This window comes from Anser cygnoides, chromosome 9, assembly GCF_040182565.1.
Source record: "Anser cygnoides isolate HZ-2024a breed goose chromosome 9, Taihu_goose_T2T_genome, whole genome shotgun sequence".
Lineage (NCBI taxonomy): Eukaryota > Metazoa > Chordata > Aves > Anseriformes > Anatidae > Anser > Anser cygnoides.
In genome coordinates this window covers 2,210,443-2,233,110 of record NC_089881.1, presented here as the reverse complement: position 1 = coordinate 2,233,110, position 22,668 = coordinate 2,210,443, and the positions used below count along the sequence as shown (strand labels likewise).

At 37.3% G+C, this 22,668-nt stretch overlaps 2 protein-coding genes across 6 annotated transcripts in view; both read right to left on the bottom strand.

The window, feature by feature from the left end:
• The window catches only part of LOC106036201 (sodium/hydrogen exchanger 9), a 138,379-nt gene extending 115,947 nt beyond the window's left edge, over window positions 1–22,432 (bottom strand). Inside the window, exons 1-2 of one of the 4 annotated variants that reach the window (XR_001207154.3) lie at window positions 21,587–22,432; window positions 11,040–11,128 (exon numbers count right to left, since the gene is read on the bottom strand). Coding sequence is in view for 2 of the 4 variants with exons in the window: in XM_067002349.1 (XP_066858450.1) it covers window positions 11,040–11,128; window positions 21,587–21,659 (162 nt within the window). In the remaining 2 variants the exon portion in view is untranslated. The remainder of the gene's footprint in view (window positions 1–11,039; window positions 11,129–21,586) is intronic. The other 3 variants (XM_067002349.1, XM_048063202.2, XM_067002348.1) reach the window with 3 other exon arrangements.
• The window catches only part of LOC136791438 (sodium/hydrogen exchanger 9-like), an 86,275-nt gene continuing 85,301 nt past the window's right edge, over window positions 21,695–22,668 (bottom strand). Inside the window, exon 7 of one of the 2 annotated variants that reach the window (XM_067002354.1) lies at window positions 21,695–22,668. In XM_067002354.1, coding sequence (XP_066858455.1) covers window positions 22,458–22,668 — 211 coding nt within the window. In that variant the 3' untranslated portion in view covers window positions 21,695–22,457. The other variant, XM_067002352.1, reaches the window with a different exon arrangement.

Here is a 22,668-nt window from a genome sequence, read left to right as displayed (position 1 = left end):
CTTTGAAAGATTTTGTCTAAGGGCTTTTTAGCCCTTGATGATTTCTGCAGATGGCACCATGAGAAACAGATGAGATACAGTTAGCTGTTTAGTATTTCTTGCACTGTGCTACCATTTTGTACAAATGTCTCTTTTGAAGGTATACAGTCCATTAATCACATAATGGAAACACAGCTGTGCAGTCACTAAAAAAATGGGATACTGGCAAATAGTTTAGACGGTTACAGTGCCTCATTTTTATTTATTTATTTTCTTCTTATTCCAACTCATTGTGCGAGAATTTTAGTGTTAGTTACATATTTTGAAAAAGTTTTGACCAAGGTTTTTGTGCGGGTTTTAGTTGATACTGAGATCTACAGAGAGTGGCAAGTGACCAGCAGTCATGTAAGAGTCATACAAATTAAAAAGCAAACGTACAAAATAAATTTCAGATTGCAAGAATGGACCTTAGTCAACAGCAGCTCCGTAATGCCAGAAACTACAAAACAGCTCAGATTCTTTCACGCCTCCCACTGCCCTAAGCCTCTCTGGGCAGTGCAAAGTCATTGCTGTTTGCAGAGGAAGGAGAAGCCCCAAAACATGAGCAAATCTGTTAGCTCCCAAACCATGCCAACTTCCTTCTGTCAGGTCAGTGCACATTTGTGATAAAACACTTGATGCTTTATAAAAATCACACTGTAACCTACCTAACCATGCAAGAAATACCTGTCTTAATTCCTACACCAAACACAGTGTCCCCACAGTAAAGCACATATTGACACATTCTCATGCAAGTGTAAGGGCTATACGGAAGGAACCTATTAGTAATACCCTCAAAATTAAAACTTTTTAAAACTATATGCTTAATGCTTCCATTGCATTGTGATTTAGAGGTTGGGAACACTTGGTTTGATTAGCTTGGAGAAAAGAAGACTGAGAGGTGATCTCACTGCTCTCTGAAACTTTCTGAGCAGGGGAAATGGAGAAGGAGGCATTGGCCACCAAAGACGGGATGCGCGGGAACAGCACAACGCTGTGCCAGGGCACGTTCAGGACATTAGGAAGAACTTCTTCACTGGGAGGGTGGTCAAACACTGGAACAGGCTTCCTGGTGAGGTGGTTGATGCCCCAGGCCTGTCAGTGCTCAAGAAGCATTTGGGTAATGCCTTTAATAATATGCTTTAACTTTGGCTAGCCCTGAGGTGGTCAGGCAGTTGGACTCTGGTATTTGTAGGTCCCTTCCAACTGTTCTGTTCTATTCTGTTCCATTCTATTCTATTCTGTTCCATTCTATTCTATTCTGTTCCATTCTATTCTATTCTGTTCCATTCTATTCTATTCTGTTCCATTCTATTCTATTCTGTTCCATTCTATTCTGTTCCATTCTATTCTGTTCCATTCTATTCTGTTCCATTCTATTCTGTTCCATTCTATTCTGTTCCATTCTATTCTGTTCCATTCTATTCTGTTCCATTCTATTCTGTTCCATTCTATTCTGTTCCATTCTATTCTGTTCCATTCTATTCTGTTCTATTCTATATATAATAAACAACACAAAGTAATACAAAACAGATGCTTTACAGAGGTTCATTCCATAATCAGGAAATTCACTATCCTGTAGTAAAATCACCTAACACAATACATGTGAAGCGTCAGTGTTTCAGACAAAGAGAAAATTAAAGAGAAAATCATTACGATTAGGACAATATTTTATATTACATTACTATATTTTAAGAAAGAATCTCAGTACTTTTACTTGTATATTAATATTATATTTGGAGCCTCCTCATTTATAGCATAATCCAAATCTCATTAAAGTCAGAAGACTTTAGTTCTTGACATAAAACTATTAAATTTGTTTACCTGTATGAAAAATGAAGAGATACTTACATGAAGAATCCTACCTTTATTTATTTATTTTTAATCTCTGTCACAAATTCTAAGATGAAAGAGTTGTGATCATGAGTGTTTAAGGGGATGCTGTATTTATCAGCTTTTAGAAAAATCAGAAATTGACTAAAATATAATTCAACATAAAAGTAACTATATATACTCTAAGAATGGGATATTAAACTACACTTTGCTCTGTTTCAGTCCTACATGTTGATGGTGCAATAATATTTTCATAGGCCAGGATTAGTTTGATTTTGTTTTGCTTTTCCTCCCTGTGTATTCAACAACTGCAGTGACATGGAGATATCAATAATTAGGAAGAGACCTGATCTGATGGTCAACGTACTTAGATGAAATTCTCTTCACAACACTAGAAGATGCACTTTACAGAGTTGAGGTATAAGGCTGGATCTTTGCATGGGCACAGACCTAAAAATTGGGGATAAGTGCTAGCAACTCACAGTAAGGAGAAATGTTTCAGAGGTCATTCTTCAAACCTCTCGTGAAAAGACTGAGAGATACAATAATAGACATGTGAAATAAAATTACATGACCTGCATAGCTCTATGAATCAGCTTTTTGATTCTGCAGTAGCTTACTTAGCCCCATACAATTTGACTCCCCCATACAGATTTAGACATATGAGAGTCTCATTTGTATTTCAGAGCCTCTTTCAAAGAAAATACAGCATGTGTCTCCACTTGGAATTCCCATATATATTCCTCTATATGCCAATGAGAATTTGGCCTGTAGGTTTTAATTTCAGTTGGTATATGTTAGCTAATGGCTGGCATCTGCTACTGTGCCGTAAAGAGTAAACTATAACCTTAACAATCAAAGGACTATATTAATATTTAAAGAAAATGTTTAATGTTTAAACAGATTGTAAAAACTTTAATGAAGCTATTTGGGAACTAGTTTGCATATGGCATTATGCTGCCTTAGCCTACCAGCATCAAAAATGACATCATTTTCCAACAAGATGAGCTTCTCTGTAAGAATTATTGCTTTCACTACAGTTCTGGCTTTCTTCAGGGTGTGAATTACATTTGAGCGTGTGTATTTTCCATTTCCTGTGCTTAAGCAAAATGAATAAAAATTGTTTTACTTTGTTTTTCAAGATTTTTTTTTCATAGGTCCAAAATACTTTCTTTATTCATGGGTGTGTGTGGGTGGAAGATACTATTCCTTAAAAAATGCTGATAACAAAGGGACACATGCTTGATAGAAACTAATGAGGCCAGGGTGAATCTGCACATTCTCAGTTGAGGAAACACGTAAACTGGTATGCAAAACCGGAGAAAAAAACAGATTAAAGAATAGAGTGTAGAATTGGATATACGGACAGGATTACTGTATGTGGACACTGAGTATTTTCAGTATTATGGCTAGGATAGCAATGTGTCTGATCTCTTCCTTTGAAAAAGTTTTTTTTTTTTTTTTTTTTAAGCATTTAATTAGCGATATACTATAGTTATAAATGTTATCATCTTGTAGCAATGTTTCCTATCTGCTTACCAACCATCACGTAGCACACAGGTAAAAGAGAGAAAACAATTAAAACATCTCCACATAAATTTAAGGGGAGCTGCATGTGAGGAGAGTGCAGATTAACATTCTTTTAGCATGTTAAGTAATCAGGAACATCAGTCAGATAATGGGGGATTTTGCTGAGAAATTCAGATTGAAAGACATGGTAGTATAATTCCTTTTACAGAAATCACGACTTTCTTGTGTTGTTATGATTCTTCTTGTTAAACCCACATAGTAAGCAGCTTTAGCTTTCTTTATAGCATTATACAATTCTACAGGGTTCCATAAGATCTTATGGTACATCTGGTCAAACAATGCATCTGGCACACTTCCCATCTTCAGCTTTTTCTGCTAAACACAGAAAATAACTCTGTAGAAAACTGAAATTAATTGTACACTTCCTGTCAATTCCAGTCCATTTTAAAGGTAATAATTATTACAAGCACTAAGCATGTGGTGCATATTCAATTAGAGATAAGAAGGCAATTTAGAAACTAGGGCAGCCTGTTTGTAACAGACCCACTGACTTTAGAGATGCACACGAAGGTCCAGCTCAGGCAGGCACTGCTAAGTGCACACTGTGCTGGTGGTGCAGCTGGAGCTCAGTGCCTCGGGAGGTAAACCTGGACATTGTAAGAGAAAGGGTGGGACAGGAGCGAGTGGCTACAACGAGGGGTTGCTTCTCACCACGGTGCCAGGCTAAAGCTGTAAGGATAGCTAATACCTAAAGATATGTGAGCTTTTGGACTTTTAGCAGGGTCTAAAACTGTGACTTGTCATGTTTTCCATATGTTAGCTGTCCCAAAATTAGCAGAAATTTCTAAACAATTTCACATATCTACTCTTATCAGCCATGTGCTAAATGCAGCATAAGCCACGTCCGTCCTTCCTTCCTCCCTCCCTCCCTCTTTCCTTCTGTATGTTTGCAACCTTTTCATGTTTGTATAACTTTCCTCTCTCAGAAGGACAAGTGACAGGGACATTTCTATAAGAAGACAGAAAATACCCTGAAGTTAGAGAAATCTAGGGACCCAGTACAATCTTCTGCCATGATTTCAGCATCTGAGTGTTAGCTAAATCTTAGACAAGGGAGCAGAGAGAATATTGCTTTCCTCCTGATCATTTTGAATAGTTGCAAAATGGAGGCTTTTCTATAGGTCCTGTCTCAAAAAAAGCAAAACCCCCAAACAACCCCCCTCCCCGAACCCAGAATCTGGGTGAAATATATAAGAAAATAAGACTTTTTTTTCCTCCCTAAGATAACATTTCCAAAGTTTTTAATTTAAGCAAAATTGGCTAAAACAATGATAAAACTATACTAATACTATTCCAATAGGAATAAATCTTCCCAAGATAGCATTTAATTTTCTCATTCTTGTTATCATAATTTGGTGCTTCTTCAGACTGTACTGACCTCTGTAGCTTGGTCACCTGGACTCTTTCCTGAGCAGCACTGGCTGAAGCCCCAGTCTTTATTGCTGTTGAGTCTGGACTTGAATGGGTTCAAAGAAGCTGGAAATTAGCTTTTGTTGTTATTGTTGTTGTTGTTCAGCTGCAGAAAATAAACCATGGGGCAGAAGGGAAAATGTCCATCAGACCTGACTTTTATGCTTGGTCTCCACTTAAATGGAAGAAAGTGCTTTATGCATGCAACCTGTTTAATGCTCAATAGGAACTTGCACTTTATTGGCTCCTTTAGGCAAGGATCTCTTTTTGTCTGAGAGTGCCAGACCTGAGTTTCGTCTATTAGTTAGACAGAATTTCCATTTTACTCTCACAGTATTAACCATCAAGCACGTCATCTTACTTCAGCCGGTACTGTATTTCATTGGTACTGTATATCTGAGAAGCTAATGAAAAAATAGCCTAGTAAGAAAATTTCCTGCAGGCGCAGTGATTGTGGGATGCTGGGTAAACAGCTTCCTCCTGCAGAGCACTTAGGCAGGGACTGATTAGAATCTGGTACTGGTGGTAGTCTTGTTTCAAAGATAACTTTATTTTCTTTCCGTCTTTCTCTCTGCCAGTCATTTACGTGGAGACACCTGACCTCTCAGTGCCTTAAAGGCCATTTCTTCCTAAGTAGAGTTCCTGAACAAATCACAACAGCAGCTGCCAATTAGGCTGTTCATTTGAAAAGGATGAGAATTATGTTTTGCGGTGGTTGCTCCTTTGCTAATTATCAAAGACATTTTGCTACAAGTAGGGTTTTCCTTGGTTTTGAAATGCTCTCGAGTTTTTTAAAAGTCAAGAGACTGGATTGTAAGAGCCATTATATCCTGACATTTTTGTGGCCTTTTCTTCCTAGAAGCGTAAACTAATTATCTATAAACAATCCAACGTCTGATAACAGAAAATAGTTGTCATTAACCAGAGCTAAATTAATATAGGCTGTATGCTTTACAAGTATGCATAGCTCTAAATGTTTTACCTCTTAAGGACTCATACAAATAGCAGGACCAAAACCAGAGGGCCCATACTTGTCCTGTGTGACTGTGGAGGCTTTAAGATAAGGAGCAGTAAACCCATTTCGTTTTGTGCTGTTGGTCCCTCTGATTTGAGAGGGCTGCTTCTCCCAAATGCACAACAGGTGCAAGGTGTCATGAGTGGGATGCCTCACAAACAGCAGATTGACACAGTTGGGCAGTAGTAGCACATAGCCATCTCTACTCAGCTGTTCCCCTTCTCTCATGGGAAGATAAAAACAGAAGCTGCAGTCCTGGCACGTGCTTTTAACAATTACAAGCTCAGGAGAAAGCATTCTGCTACTGGAGCAGAATTTGCAGTAGATTATTTCTTTTCTTAGGAAAAGAAAGCTGAGGGAAGAATCCTGTAGAAATTTCCTCTGTATCTAAAGAGAGGAGATTTGTTGTTTAAACTGAGTGTAGGTCTGCTTTTGTGTAACTTGTTTATAGAGATATTGAAGCCAGTAGAAATGCAGTAAAACACCTAGATCACAGTGATGGTGCTTCATTTGGATATAGGGAGCTAAAAGCTGACTTTAGCTACCTCTTTGCCTTTAGTCCTAGAACATTAATTTCACTAATCAATCTGATGGTATTCAGGAAACACTCCTTTGACTCACTGACTTTTTTCCCCTGTCTGGTAGGTCTGGATATCACCATTGTGGTAATTCACTTTTTAAGTTATATCCTGCTGTTCAGATGTGTTCAGATGTGTTCCAGTTTGCTTCAGAAGTCAGTCTATAACTATGGATGGAACAGCAAAGTCTAAAATCTATATCAAAGCTATTCAGTGGCATATCAGGGTCCAGTCTCTATAATGATTTTGTTTTTGATGAATTAAATATAAATATATATACTTGTGACTTTCATCAGTCTTCTTCAATCGGTATGGTTAATAAGCATTAAATGAAATAATATGCTTATAAACACAACCCTTTTACACCCAACAGCTTTTGCAATAGAGCTCAACTTATGATGTAGATATTAGATGATTAATCCCTACCCTGTTTCCTTGACGAAAAATGTATAGCTATGTCATGAGCTAAACCAGTTTTAAGAACTGATTGTATTTTCAAGAGTTTTCCAGAAGATACTAACTACCTCTCTGTAAGGTGATGACTTTCCATAATCAGAGATAATCATATCTGCCTTATTGTGAGATTAAAATTTGAATCAATCAGTATCCATCAATGATCAAAGATCTAAGATCCCAGTCTGAATTTTCAATCCTTCAGAATAAGTTAGTTTGCTCAAGCAGTCCTAGTAATGCTACGTGCTTCAGTAAAGTTACTCAGAAGTTATGCAGCGCTGAGTTCTTTTGTTTTACTTTTACCCTGTTCTCAACCTTGGAGGTGAAGGGCCACTGAAATCTTAACACGACATCTTGTACATACTGCACTCCCAGCACAGCTGAACAATCAGGCCAGAAACTTTTCTCTATAAGGTAGGTGTTCCCTAATGGGTTTGCTCTCAGGATCAGGAAAAAATGTGAGTAATTGTTTAACTAGTAATGTGGTAAGAGAGCCCCTTACACTTAATTTCAGAAAGCAGCCCTCACGAACTTGTTAGACACAAGTATTTCAGAGGTCACTATGTAAACAACTTTTAGACTGGTGGAATGACTGGAGACAGGCAGGGCAGTATGTAACATACCCCTTTGCAGGCTGGACATGCTTTGCTGTGCCTTTCAGTAGTTCCCTTTCTCTGCTTCCACCAGAGATGTGTTTCAGAATTCCCTTTTCAGAATCTATATACCTTGCTGGCACAGCATTTGGTCTGAAAGCAGAGTTCTCCAAACCCTTGTACACTTACCCAAAGAGAGGTATTACTCTCTCTTCATTGTGACTGTTCCCAGGAATTAAAGGAAAATAACTAGATGATGTAACTCACAACTATGTTGGATAACAGTTATAGCTGTTAGAGAAAGTTAGAAGCTTCTCTTAATAATCCATCAATAGGAAACTGGGCTGGTCTTAGTTTGGTATTTGAGTGAAACTGAGGGAGGGCAGAGACAAAAAAAATAGTGATGAATGTCTTCTTTTCATGCAGAAAATACAGTATTGTCCATGCATCCCTTTCTAGAGCTGATGTATAGAGATACAGTCTGCCCACTTTCAACAAGCCAGTAATTTCTCTTTATCTAGCAACATCCTGCCCAGCCGCTGACTTACTTGTAGCTGAGCAAATCAACCAAATACAACTGTACATCTGAAGAACCTAATTCAAAATATGGTCCATAATGTCCCAAGATTTAGAAGCAGCTGTTGTTTGCCTGCAGCATAACGTGAGGTTATACTTGCAGCTGTAAATAATTCTAGTGAAAGCTGCACAGAATCAAATATCTTTTGATAAGGTCCTAGCAGTTTCGTCTTCTCCTTCACTGAAGATATACTGGATAAATTAAACTTTATATACATCCAACTCAGGAACACTCTGTTTGACCTAATCTTGTTGCCATGGAAGGCAGTGTCAATTTTAATGTTAAAATCACTGTGACCATAATCAGGTCAATGATGATGACTTAAAAATACTGCCATAAAACATCATTCACACTAAAAACAAGCTATAAAAACACATAGAATTTGTCTGAATACTTAGTGAGACTTGGGACTTTTGTATGAATGAAAACTCTCTCAAGTCTGTATTTTCACTAAATCTTTGTCATCTTTTCTTATGACAGCATTAAAATAATCCATTGTTTGTGACACGATTTATGTTACTTTGTAGTTTCAGAGTCTGTAAGTTTCAGATCCTTAAAATGTAATACTTCTCTTTTACGGAATGTTAATCAGCGATTGACTGGATAATAAAGGATACATGGGGACTAATAATTATACAGCATCTTTCAGCAGCCATTCTTAATAGAGGTTCTTAAATGCGAATTTAAGGTTTTAAATAGGCTTTAATTTTATATCAACATCTGAAGAAAATCATACCAGTCTCTTTTTATTTGTGTGTTCTTTTAGACCAAATGATGAGGTATTATGAGAAATGTAGGACTCAGCAATATGGCCAGAAACACCACCACTGTCATTGTATAGCGAATTTTACCATCAAGATATGAAATGCTAACAGCCAGTAGAAAATGTAAAGAAGATTATGCAAAATAAAGGAGAAAAAACATTTGTTTAAAGACAACTAACACAATTTCACAGTCAGATTTACAGTTTTAAATCTGATTTCCATGTTCTTCGTTAGTTTTAGCTCCAGCCTTAACTCACTGTCTTGTCAGTGTGCATTACAGCTCACCAATCCTTACTGAAAGGCCTGTCATATTGTAACAAAAGAGACAGAGTGCCCTGGAATAATTCTGTAAATGAACTGAAAAGCCTGTGATTTCGGCCAGTAATGAGCAATAAAAATGATTTAAATTGGGAGCGAGGCCATCTGTCTGAGCAACAATGTCCATTTATAATGCACTAAAGACATACATGATTGTGACAGTGCTGAGGGTGTGGCTTAGTAAATTTTCTTCAAGGTAATTCTTGGGGGGAGAGAAAGAAAATGACAGTGCAGATCTCACCGAAACAGCTACATATGAACGGGTGATCTATGGATTAGAAAATAAATTAGAAGAATACAGAGGAATTTGACAACAATTTTTGAACAGTAATATTGTAAGGGAGGCTGAGGATTAAGAGTTTATGGGGGAAGAGAAAAACAGAATTGAAAGGGTGCATAAAACTCATAGGTTCTTAGAGAAACACAATTCTTTTTCTGTGTGTTCAAGTGTAGATTCAGTTTATTTTCACTGTTTTGTTTTGAACTGCTGAATGTGAAGGAATAAAAGCATGAACATGAACAAAACCATTATGCATTTAAACTAAATGCTAATTCTGTTGTTGAAAATATTCATATGTAATTGGAATTTCCTTGCCATCTATCTCTTTCTAGCTATGTATCACTAAATCATGCAGATGAATCTCTGAAAAAGCCTTGTATTCAAATTTCAACAATTATACGCAAGGGCAGTAATAGCACATAGAATTCAGTATATCTGCAAAATAAAAAAAAATCTGTAGTAGATATAAATGCTATGCTATTGTCTTAAAATACAGTCACCAGGGAAAGTTACTGTCTTCTGCTGGAATATTTTCTCGAAGTATCAACAGCTTCTGCAGGTATGAAGAAATGCAATTGAGAAGACTTACCCTGTTTGCTAGCTAACATTTCATTCTGGAAGTACGAACCAGAAACATTTTCTGATTTAAAATCTGTGAGAGTCTGACAGTTGAACTGATACTGTGGCCAGTATTTTTTCTATCAAACTGTTTGTTATAGAATATTGGATTTTTGATTAAATTGAGATGTGCAAGAAGAGATGAAATTTTCTGCATAAAATTTCTAATGCTTACAACAGAGGAACTGCTGAGAAGGGTACCAGATTGCATCATGAAAATTGTAACCTTGGAGCATATGTTTCCATTTTGTTCTAAGAGATAGATTTTCTATAACCTGGGGTTCTTGGGACATACGAGTCAACATTAAAAGGGAAGAAAACAGCATTTAAATGACTTGTCTCAGGAGCTAGGTAGTGACAAGGTAGTCTAATATTATTCCTTGTGCTGGAAAATATTTTCAACATTGCAATGCAATATCTCCTGTACTGAGAACAGCCCCAAGTTTTTCAAAATAATTACAATTATACTACTCACCTGTTTGGACTAAAAGCAGCTCATGTAATTTCTCATCTCTAAACTTTAAATAACAAAACGGAAAATTTTCACAATCTCTATAATTATATCAGATTTTTAATGAGATAGAAATAAAATGATGTCATTGCTCAAGTGTGGGGGCTGGACAGTCTGGACTGTTTCTACAGTCCCCTTCTAAAAGTCCATATGGGTCTACTTTCTCAGACCACTTCTTTCCTGTTTACCAGAGCTCTTGGATTTCTTTAACCATGCAGCATTTTTGTATGGAAACTGCTGTAAACTATTATCTCCTTACTCTTCATCTCCGTGATTGACATTTTGGGTCTCTTGGGAAGAACACATTTTTTGTTTGGCCAGAGAATTGTTACTGTTTTCCTGGCAAAATCTCATCTTCCCCCTAATGAAGTCATGGGCCTTTTCATTTACATTAATGGAATCCCATCCAGCTATGTTCCAGTATGTCTGTCTATTCCTTGTACCAGTTGAAGACATAAAGTCAGTTATTTCCATGCCCTACCTGTTTAGTTCTCATCCTGGAATCTGATGACAGATTGTTGTAGGTATAGTGGGCCTGCGTGACTCCACAGAAAAGGACTGCAACAATACCTGAAATCCAAAGAAAAGACAGTTAGCTGCTTCTATTTTCTTTCCTAGGTCTTTCAAAGGGCTGCATGAAAAAGCTAATTAGACTGTTAAAAGCATTTGGTAACAAAAGAACTGTAAGATATGTTTCATAAGAGCATCTTTCAAATAAACTAGAAGTTTTTCTTTGCTAAAAACCATAAAGGTCTTGAATCTTCTAGCTGGCGTCAGGCATTCATAACATTTCTACTGCTGTGCCTTTGGCCCGGGAGCATAGTATAATTTGTTTGAATTAATATGTGCTAACATCTGACCATAACCTGACAATTAGGCAGGACTAAAATAATTGTGATATGAAGGACTTCAGACTATATGAAAATTTTGGCAGAGACTGAATAGGAAAGGAAAAAAATAATTTCTCATTTTTAAATACTTTCTCCCCAGACCTGACCCTGCCTCTAACTCACTAGAACCGCTGAGTAACATCACTGCAATGCCATATTGTAATTAGAGTAGCTGATATGATTGTAACTGCAATTTGCTGTCAGCTCTGGACGTAGACCAAGCAGAAGAAACTGACACAGAAAAGAAAATAGAAAATAAAAGTGTCCACCAGTGATCATATGCAAATGCTCACGAAGAAGAAAGCTCTGTGTTTTTCTTAAACTCCGGGCATATTTACATTGATAGTTACTTACACAACAGCTCAGGGCTTGTTCATGTCCATTCAATCATCATTTCCCTGTCCACCCACATTTCTGAAGCATGAAGAGTAAACAAGTTCTGCTGGGTTTCTAGACACACACCTCCTCAGCATCCCCTGGTTCTGTACAAAGCCAGCTTGCAGTGTGGTCACAGCATGCCTGTGATCTCCAGGGCTCACAGACAGGCAGTTTTCTGCCATTCATCCCACGATGCTTTAGTTCTTATGCCTTTCAGCCCTTCCACTTGCTGCCTCCTGTCTAAGATGTACAACATGCCCTGATTGGCATTACAGTTCTGATTCCTCCTGGACTGCTCTGCGACTTGTTAGGTAATTTTTAGCTCATAGGCTGCTGACGTGTACTGAAATAACATTAGCGAATTCTACAAAACTCATTGAGGCATCAAAGCAAGCACAAATATACCAGCCCAGGGTTGGGCGATATTCATCATTGCAATGTGACTGTGTAACAGCTTTCTAGGCTTTCATTGGGTTAAACTGTCATGAACTGAATCATATACATCAATTCTACGGGAAGCAAAAGGCTTCCCAATTCTCAGAATTGGGAAAATAATCAGTTCTGTGCCTTCAGGCCTGGACTCGAAACTGGGAAAGGCTTCTCTCAGCTTCTCCAAGACAGTGACTCTCCTGAATTTATGAAGACCAGCCGGAAGGAGCTCAGTAAGGGGTACAAAATCTACAGTGCTGCAGGCTTCAGTACAGCAAAACTGACATAAAACAATCTGCTACTTCAAAAGGATTAAAAGAAGCAGGCCAAGCTTAACACAGTCACAGGGGACGAAGGGTAGTAATGTTCTGAACAAGCAGCAGGTGAAAGTGCTGGTGCCTTGACAGGTCCTTTAACAGTCTTATCCAAACCTCCAAGTGTCTGAATTTTAGCAAGAGGGCCTCTGTGGCTCTCTGGGTGAAATCTCCTCCTCCCTTAAAGCAAAGCAGAGATAAGGAAACATGAAAAAGTAAAAATTTAGATAATGCTAAAACTATTTCACTTGTGGGAGTATGTGTGCAGGGGAAAAGCACACCAATACATACCACTTTGCCATTACTACCTTACCACATCTTTCTCAAGTTTCTGACTCTCTTTGGATTGCTAACCATGGAAGTGCTGTCCAACAAGATCCAACTGTCTTTATTTGCAAGCCTCTCTTGTTTCTGGGAAGAACTAAGGCCTGGCATTAATATGCCCTTGATGGAAATAAAAGTATGGAGGAACAAAACACTGATATGTATTTAGCACAAGGAATAAGTGAAAAAAATGAGAAAGCAAATATATATATATATATTTTTCTCTCCCACAAAGCAGCTTAGACATTTTCTTTGCTTCTAGGTCCTTTATTTATTTACCGGTCCTTTTCCTACAGAACACAGGCTCTGCAGCCAATAGATATTCCACTGAGCTTTAACTGCTGTCTTTGTTTTATAATATTTATTTTCTTGTGCCTGTTTTGATCATAGAATCATAGAATGGATCGGGTTGGAAGGGACCTTAAAGACCATCTAGTTCCACTCCCCCTCCCATGGGCAGGGATGCCAGGGCCTCATCCAACCTGGTCTTAAACTCCGGGGATGGAGCATCCACAATATATATTGATATATATATTTTTTCTAACTGCACTAAGGCTTTTCTTTGCAGTAAATAATATGGGTAGTGGTGAGATTGTCACTGACTAAATATGTTCCAGGAAGTTCATGTTTTTATTGAGGCATAATTGTTCTTCTAAATATGTCTTTTTTCTTGGTAACTGTATTTTATTGTGAAGAAGTAATCTGGAGAGTTTATTATTTCTCAAGGCATTAAAATATGTAATGGGATGCTCAAACAATGACATCTGAGTTAAAAAAACCATACCTAATCAGTAATGTTGCTAAGTGTCACTAGCTCCAGGCTCAGTAATCGGAATGGAGATAAGAGTTTGTGATTTACTTTCTTCTACATGAATCATCGTCATGCCAAGTCTTGCATTTTTAAATTGACTAGTAAATTCAACTATGATTATACAATGCTTTTTGACTGCTAAGAAACTGTTAATTATTGGTAGCAAGAGAACTGAGTGACATAAGGAATAAAATGGCTTAAATCTGATTTTACAATAGGAATAAATGATCTGAACCGTGTAATTATGCAAGTGTAGAAACCAGAAACCCTGTTTCCCAGGGAATGAGGTGGAATATTTCAATCGCTACAATTGGAGGCTTAATATGTACCAGCTATGTCTTTCAAAATGAATGCTTCATTAAAAAGCTTGCAGAAAATTGTAATGCATTTCCTTAAAAATGATTACTTAAGACTAACGACCAATTACATGCTAATGCAACTACTTAAGAAAGAGGAGAGCAGCGCCTAAACAGGCAAATACGGAACTTTTTAGGTAGAAGGAAAAAATGGGATGAAGTATGGATTTCTTTCTAAGACTATTAAAGCTGAATTTTGACATTAGCTGGGTTGCAAAATACAATATGGCATATAAATTAGGTTGTTAAATTTTTGCTTTTTTTTCACAGAGAAATAGTTAAGAATAAACGTGATAATTCTGGAACTGTAAACAGAACTTATTTAGGTGCAGTGAGGCAGATAAAGTGAGACAGTCCCTTTTACCAGTCTTTAGCAATCAAAGCTGTAATTTCAGGGTGCTGTAGATTAGCTCACTTTTTCAGTATTGTTTCATTATTTCAATTTTTAAGTGGCAAAGTTAGCTATTGCTGAGAGACTTAGTACTACAATTGCTGAACACAATGTGAACAGGAAAAGTTTAGAGATTAAATGGGTAATCAGCTGTTGAGTGCAATATAGCTGCTTGTCTCTCTATAGATAAAGTTACTGAAAATTTTCACTTGATATAAGAACGAGAAACTTAACAATACAATGTTGATAGTCACTAGTGAAGTTTCAGCTGAAGCTTAATCTTTTTGAAAAGGTTTCATTAGGTATAAAAGCCTACCATTTTACTTGATTTTTTGTTTCCTATGTAACAGAGAAATAACTTGTTAATTGTTAATGTAATTAGAGAACTTAGTTTTGCTGAATACTTGTTGAAATCCTTGATAGGATAAAAACTAGATAATATAGGAAGGACAAAGGAGTAACTTATATCTTTAAAAGTATTTTGCTGATGCTGTGAACATTAACATGACACTATAAAAATTAATGCATACATACTAATCTTAAAATAATTTCTGTATTGTGAGCAAAAGAGGATAAACATCCTTCAATCATTTCACAAATAGGCAAAAGGATATATACCCTCATTTTCCAATATCTTCTGCTAAAATGGGAAAAAAATCTGTACTTTGTCAGAGAAGGGCAGCATGTCTAGTGGGTGCTTTTAATGAAAACCAAAGTGACTGGCTACAATTTAAACTTCAGAACTTGCTAATCAGAGAGAAAAAACTTAGATTGTGTCTCCAGTTGTCAGGTCTTTTAATGGTAAAAGTAAGAATTTAGAAAAAAAATATACAAATAAAACAACACTCTAACTTCTGGGGAAACAAAGGAGTAAATTACTCCTTTGTAGAATGTAGAACTTCTTTCAAAAAGGCAGACTGACTGGATTTCACCCCAACTTTGAAGCATTCCAGAGCTTCAGGGATGTAGGGATGCCCAGTGTGCTGCATATGCCACAGTACAACAGATGACCCAATCTTGCATCAAAGGGTGAAATGTGGGAAAAGAGGAAAGTGAGAACTGGAAAATAGAGAACTTATTTAAATCAAACAACATGGAATATTGTCAGAATGGAATGGAATTCATGGAATTATGTCAGAATATCTCCACAGAGCCCACTGGGCATATACCAGTTGTCCTGGTTTCAGTTAGGACAGAGTTAATTTTCCTCCTAGTAGCTGGTGGGATGCTATGTTTTGGATTAGGATGAGAAGAGCGCTGATAACATGCTGATGTTTTAATTGTTGCAGAGCAGTGCTTACACCAAGCCAAGGACTTTTCAGCTTCTCGCTCTGTCCTGCCAGCGAGCAGGCTGGGGGTGCAGCAGGAGCTGGGAGGGGACAGACCCAGGACAGCTGACCCAAACTGGCCAAAGGGGTATTCCATACCATCTGGCGTCATGCTAAACAATATATAGGGGTGGCTGGCCGGGGTGGGGGGCCGGCTGCTCGGGAATAGGCTGGGCATCGGTCAGCTGGTGGTGAGCAATTGCATTGTGCATCACTGTTTTGTACACATTATTATTAGTAGTACTATTATCATTATTATTATTATTATTATTTTCCTGTCTTAATAAACTGTCTTTATCTGAACTCACAGGCTTCACTGTCCCGTTTCTCTCCCCCATCCCAGAGAGGGAGGGGGGAAGGTGAGCAAACGGCTGTGTGGTGTTTAGCTGCTGACCGGGTTAAACCACAACACCAGTGCAGACTGAATCTGTGAGTGACAGGAAATGAGACACTGTCTTCTTCATCAAAGTAATAAGGCTATAAACCAAATAGCAACATCAACCCTATTCAGTCTGTTTTCACCATGGATAAGAAGTGTGGCTAATCATTTTCTTAAACCTACACCAACGCAGAACCAGAGTTGGTTCTTTTCTCATGGAACTCTCATCTTTGTAATTCTTAGGTTGATTTTATGTTGGAATGACAGAAAAAAACAAAAGACAGAGCTGAGGGAAATTTTTAGGTCCTCATTTGAAAAATTAGCTTTGATACTGCCCCTGTCTACTTCAAGTGAGACCTGAACTTCAACGTGGTGAGACATGCCAGGTTTTATTCTAGACATGCTAGGAGTGTTTTTTCTGTTTATCCTAACACTATTGACTAGCAATAATGCCGCAAATTAACATGGATACTTACCCTCAGCTAAGAGTTACTAGTCTGATTTTATGCAACTGATCATCAGTCTCAGCCTCACGCTGTGCTAGAATAGGTACTTCAACAGCAAATGTCTTTCTCCTCTTCGCTTACTGTTTTAAAAGGGTGTACCTACAGCAGCACCATGTTAGCCAGACCAAAGCAGAGCCTGAAGTATGTCCGTAGTCTGGTCAAGTGACACTGTTGCAAAGGTGAATGGTTTAACTAAAACTGCAGAGTATTGGATTTAGCATTTATTTCAGCAAAGGATGTCTAGAACATCCTCGGAAGTACAGGATTCATTCCTGACATTCTCTGTCTTAGAATACCACAAAGATCATGCAGGACCATCTCTGATTTCCTGCAGACAAGTAATGGGTTAGTAATTAGTGTCAAACTTTCCCGGTTGTCATCTGTCTCTGCACTGTGGTGCAAATGCCATCTTCCTAAGCATGAAGAGCCTGCTTTCCTAGTTAGACCCAAATTTCATCTTTTCCTTCTAGGAGTGGCAAAACTGTAGCTTAAGAGAGCTGAAGAAGTTTCTTTCCTTTTAACCTAGAAGCCAAGCTATGCCCTCTCCCTTGTTACTGCATGGAGTCTACCTACTTATGTGTATGACACAACACGACACGTTACATATGAATAAGGAAAGAAAACCACAAAGTTGAGAATTTAAAGCCTGGAATAATGTCCTTTCATGGAATAATTTCAGGCCAGTGAACTAAAGACAATCAGATACTAAACTGCACTGTGCTTACACTCAACTGCAGAGAGAAAGAAATGTTTTGATCTCTTCTGAGAGGGATATAAGAAGAAGAACTGGTCCCAGCAGTTCAATAAAGCAAGGAAGTAGATGACTGATCCTAGACAAATCACAGCAAACAGATGGAAGCAGTGAACAGCTACAAGGATGAATTCACTTTGTCAGCAGTATTAAAGGAACTGGGAGTTGGTGCATTTGTTCTTGCTATGTCCCAAATACAACGGGTAGCACAAAAGTGCCCCAGTGGTAGACCAGATCTTTGGAGTACTCTTTGGACTAGTCCTAGGTACATCAGTCATAAATAATTTGCTTATTTATATTTGGAGAAAACCCTTCGTCACTAGGTAGACTGTGCTCCTGTATGAGGCCCAAAATAAGAAAGCACGTCAGATATATCATGAAATGTTCAGAAAATAATTGCTGGGGATGAATAAATAAATTTGTGATCATAAACTATTTAATTCATAATGACTAGACAACAATCATTTTGGGCTGAGTTCTGAAAACCAGTCAGGGAACAAAGATGATCTCCTGCCAGATTTCTTCCTTCAAGACTTGTTTTTCCTAGCACAGGTCTCTGGCATTTAAATCAGAAGCTGAAAAGGTTTGAAGAAACCCTTCTTTTGGGATCTACATAATTTATTCAGCATCTCTTACACCTGCTCAGGAGACACTTTTCACTAGGAAAGTAGAGTAGTTGGCCATAATTTTGATGCTTTTGCACTGATAAATTACTTTGAAGTATGCATGAAATGGATACATACATGTATTTGAATGATATATCAACCGCTGTTTGAGTGTCTGCTTAGTTCAAACACCTGCAAATACAGAGGGCCTAGCTGAGGTGAATGTTACATACCCATGCATTTCATGGAATCTTTCACAGACTAATGACTGAATGATCACTTAAAAATTAGCAAATTTTGTCAATTAGAAAGCAAGAGAATAAGCAATTAATAAATGCAAGATGTACTTCCCTCACTTGTTTTGACAAATGTTTCGTTTATTTTTTTATGATTGTTTTTTCATAGCTTTTTAGTAAGTACTCTGTAATGAAGTTTGGAAATGAATGCAGCTTTATTAACACTGACCTTACCATAGTACTGTGCTATTACAACTTAGCAGTCAGGAATTATACACTTCAGGGCAAATCAGAAAATGCACAAATTAGATTCTACTGTGTAAGAATCAATTTATCATGCATATGTTAAAGCTTGATGATATAGCTATAAGATTAATAATGATTATATTAATTTATGAACTGTAGTTATCTGTTTAACAATAATTGTGTAGTCATCCCAGATTTGCATTTTGTTTTGCTGGTTTGATTGTATCCATTTTTCAATCAGGGTCAGATTCACATATTATGTGTTATATATCATGGGATATCTTGAGGAAGAGGAATAAATTTTGTATAAAATATTGCCCTGTACTAATGCCCTTTCACGTTAAAAAAAAAATCCACAAGTCCAACAGTGAGATCTACCACCCACTATACCTACACAAAACACAGTATAGTCCTTTGTTTATAAATTGACATACTTCTGTATTAGACTTGAAAAGGTGCGTAGTGATTGAAGAGATCTTGCGGAAAGCATTACAAGAATAAAATTAATTTGAAATTACATTACTTAGTAGCTACAGGGAAATACTGATGTCTGTGTTAATCTTTTGAAGTTTGTTCAGAAGGAATGAGTAGAGCAACCACAATATGCAAGGAAAATGAATATGAATATAGGTGTAAATGATGTACAATGGATTAATTTTTGAAGCGAGTCTGCTGAAGTCAAAGATTTTAACCTAGGAATTCAGTTCATTGAATGGGGTAGTAGAGCACAGCCATTCCATGGCTATGATGTTCTCTTAATTCTAATGATTGCTGGAGACTGGAAAGAGACTGGAAATGTCTCTCAATTCTAATGATTGCTGGAGACTGCTGAAGACTGGAAAAGATACCACATGGAGTACAAGCTCAGTGTGTTCTGAAGGACAAAAAGCTTCTCCCCTTCTGCAAGAGCCACCTCTGAAATCTATGCATCCAACAGAACCTAATTCAGCTGAAATTTTTTTGTCCTGGAAGTTTAAAATCATACTACCAATGGAGGAGATTTAGAGCTATTTCAGATTAGATTGAGAGAATATTAAATCAAAACTGGTTAAACCAAACAACTAAAAATATCCACTCTAAACTGTGATGTTAACACAGTATTAATAATGTCAATATATTTAGAAAATATTGCTTTGAGCTTATGAAGCTACAACAAAGGCTCCTTGAGGTTTTTTCACTCTAACAGCTTCTGACAAAAGCCTTCCACAGAAACTAAACAACAAAGACCTAATTGATAAAACTCTCAAGATTAAACTTTGCCTCCTTACAACAGTGTGATTAAACATTTTCCAGCTGAAACTCACAACACATGCCTGAAAAAAGGCTAGTGACAGATCTAAAAGGTCTTGCGTGTTTTCCTTGCAATTTCTGTATTGGCAGAGCAAATCTGTTTTATAAATCTATACCAATTCCTTTACTTATATGAAATAGCTAAATTTCCCTATAATTTTCTATTTTTCCCATTAATTGAATCTTGACTTTTGTTCCACTCTCTTTCTCTGGCTCTTCTTCTGTCCATTTAAAATTCCTTGCCAAGGCTAGCATAAAAACCATCTGTGGGATTCAGTAAGTGTTTCATTTCAGATATTTTATATGTTGCAAAAATAAGGAAAAATGGAACACTCTTCAGAGTGACTAACAGAAGAGACTGCACTGTCTGTCATCTCATTTGCAGTATGCAAAAAAGGCATATGACAATTATTTTTTGGTGCCTATGCAGTCTGCTCCTGTGCCCAAGAAATGGAAATTACCTTTGGCAAAGCACCTGGGGCTTTAAAAGATATTGATATTTCCCTTACAAATCCCCTTTTTGGGTATAATGTTTAACTTAGAGATTATGCATTTGGTCCTTGATGTAACATAGGATCCTTGTTCTCAGCCTGGAATGTATTTTAAAACATCTTTCATTGGGAAGTCAGTGATTTAGAAAATCATTACCTTCAGTTGAAGGCAAGAGATTATCATACTTCTTTGGTGATTTTTAGTAATGGCATCACATTTTAAAGAGCCGTTAAGCGCAAAGAAACAAAATGGACAGATTTTCTCCATGAAACAGAATACAACACTTTTGTTCAGTTCATGTGCCCCTCTTTGTATTCATTAGCTTGAAGATTTTGTCAGGAAGCAGGACACAGAATTATATATTTAATAAGGCAAAGATGTCAGAAGATGCAGGTGTTAATACTATTTCAAAAATCATTTTAATTGTGTATTAATACTAAAAAAGTAACATGCTGGCTCTGTAGAGGTCAGTGGAAATATAACTATTAACTTCAGAAGCTTTGAACAATTTTGCAAACAAAACAGCATGGGCTGCATTAACACTCCCATTAAGCAGTTTTCTTCCCCTGACATTTCATGCCACTAATTAGAGGTGACAGCATCAAGAACATTAAAATGATGAAGCTATTATGAAGTTTGTTCTTTCGAATCACTCTACACAATAGATGGTTACCTGGGTAAACTATACAAATTTAGAATTTAGAACAATCAGAACATATGTGTCTTTTTACTTTTCACTAAGACCTGAATGTACCTCTCTCCAGTTGCAAAAGGTGTTTACATAGGCACACTGAACAAGATGATTTATTTTTCAGAAAAATCCAGAGGTGGCTGCACCCCACTGGCAAAGGTGAAGACGACCCTGTCCTCCATTTTAGCATTGAGGCTAGGGAAACAGGAGGAGAGACCCAGACAAGAAAAGTAGGAAGAGGAGCTCACTGGCCATGACAGTCAAACAGCACTGTATATTTTGTTCCTCATGCTTACTGTCATCTATTGCTCTGTTGCTCTATAGGTGGGCAACAAATAGCGGGATTAATAGTGGGACAAAGAGTGCTGGGAAAATGTAGGTGGATAGGAAAGAAGACTGGGGAATTTAGCCTCCTTTAATAAGTCTTTGGAAGAACCATTCAATGTCCCTACAAATTTGTTTTTAGAGATGAAACAACCTCCAATGTAGCAACTGGCTTTTAGAAGCTTTATACAAGATGATAAGATGTCATGCCCAAAATAAACATGCCATTTTCCCACGCTAGAGGTATATTATAAAACTCCTTTTATTCAATAAAATGCTACACTTACCTGTGAGACCAGCAGCTTCTGCTGATAAGAAGGCGCTCCAAGATAGGAGGAAAAACAGACCTGTCTCCAGCATGGGGAACTCACACAGCTTTGTAAATTTTGTCAGGTGATGAAAGGTTGCTAAGGAGAAGTAAAAACCAACTATTTTATAAGCTTAAATTGTCCACAAACAGGAAAAAAAAAAAAGAGAGACACCTCCCTCCCCCATCTATACAAGGAAATTCAGGAAAAACTGCACAACTTCTAAATTATCTCAAAGAGGAAAATCCAGCACAGGTTTTAAATGAGTGAATTGTGCAAGTCTGCTATTTGAAGTGCTTCTGTGGTTTTTGAACCAATGCTTAATCGGTTGCATTTTATGTTATTTCCTCAGAAATAGAGGAAAGAAGCTCATTTTGTCCAGTTCTGTATTGATTGGCATTTGTTTGACATTTTCATCAATGCAAGAAATATGAAAATAGCTGCTCTTCATTCTTCATAGTATTTTACATGAAGAACTGTAAAACACAAAAAAAGTGCAGGGCAACAGATATGCCTTTTGTTTCTGTTTTAGGTAGACTGACTGTCTTCCTTTGTAGTCTGGAGTTTGCCTTGCATTTTTCTGTGATTGCTGCTAGTCTATAGTTCACAATTAAGTTCATGTAGTTCATACATTCACATTTTAACCTCAAAACATGTCAAAACCTCAATATCTCACTATTTGCAAACAGTAAAGACCAAAGTCTTGCCTAATGTTAAAATAGAGTTGCATAAAATTTGGAAATAGGCTTGTCTGAGGTCTTTGTGGATTCTGACAAATTAAATGTCTTGTCAGTCATGACTTAATTGTTTGCAAAGTCTTGAGTCGACAGTGAAAAGGTTCAAGCTCAAATTAAAGATGGTCACGTTCAGATACTATACATATATATTGATGATCTCTCTGAAAACAACCCATGAAGGATATTAAAGCTGTGACAACAGCATAAGAGGATCCCATAGCAAATGATCCAGCAAAGATCCCCAGGAAATTTCCCACTGACTGGAAGAAAGCAGCAGCATCAAACGCATTAGGATTCTCCTTAGGACTGTAAATGGATATAGAG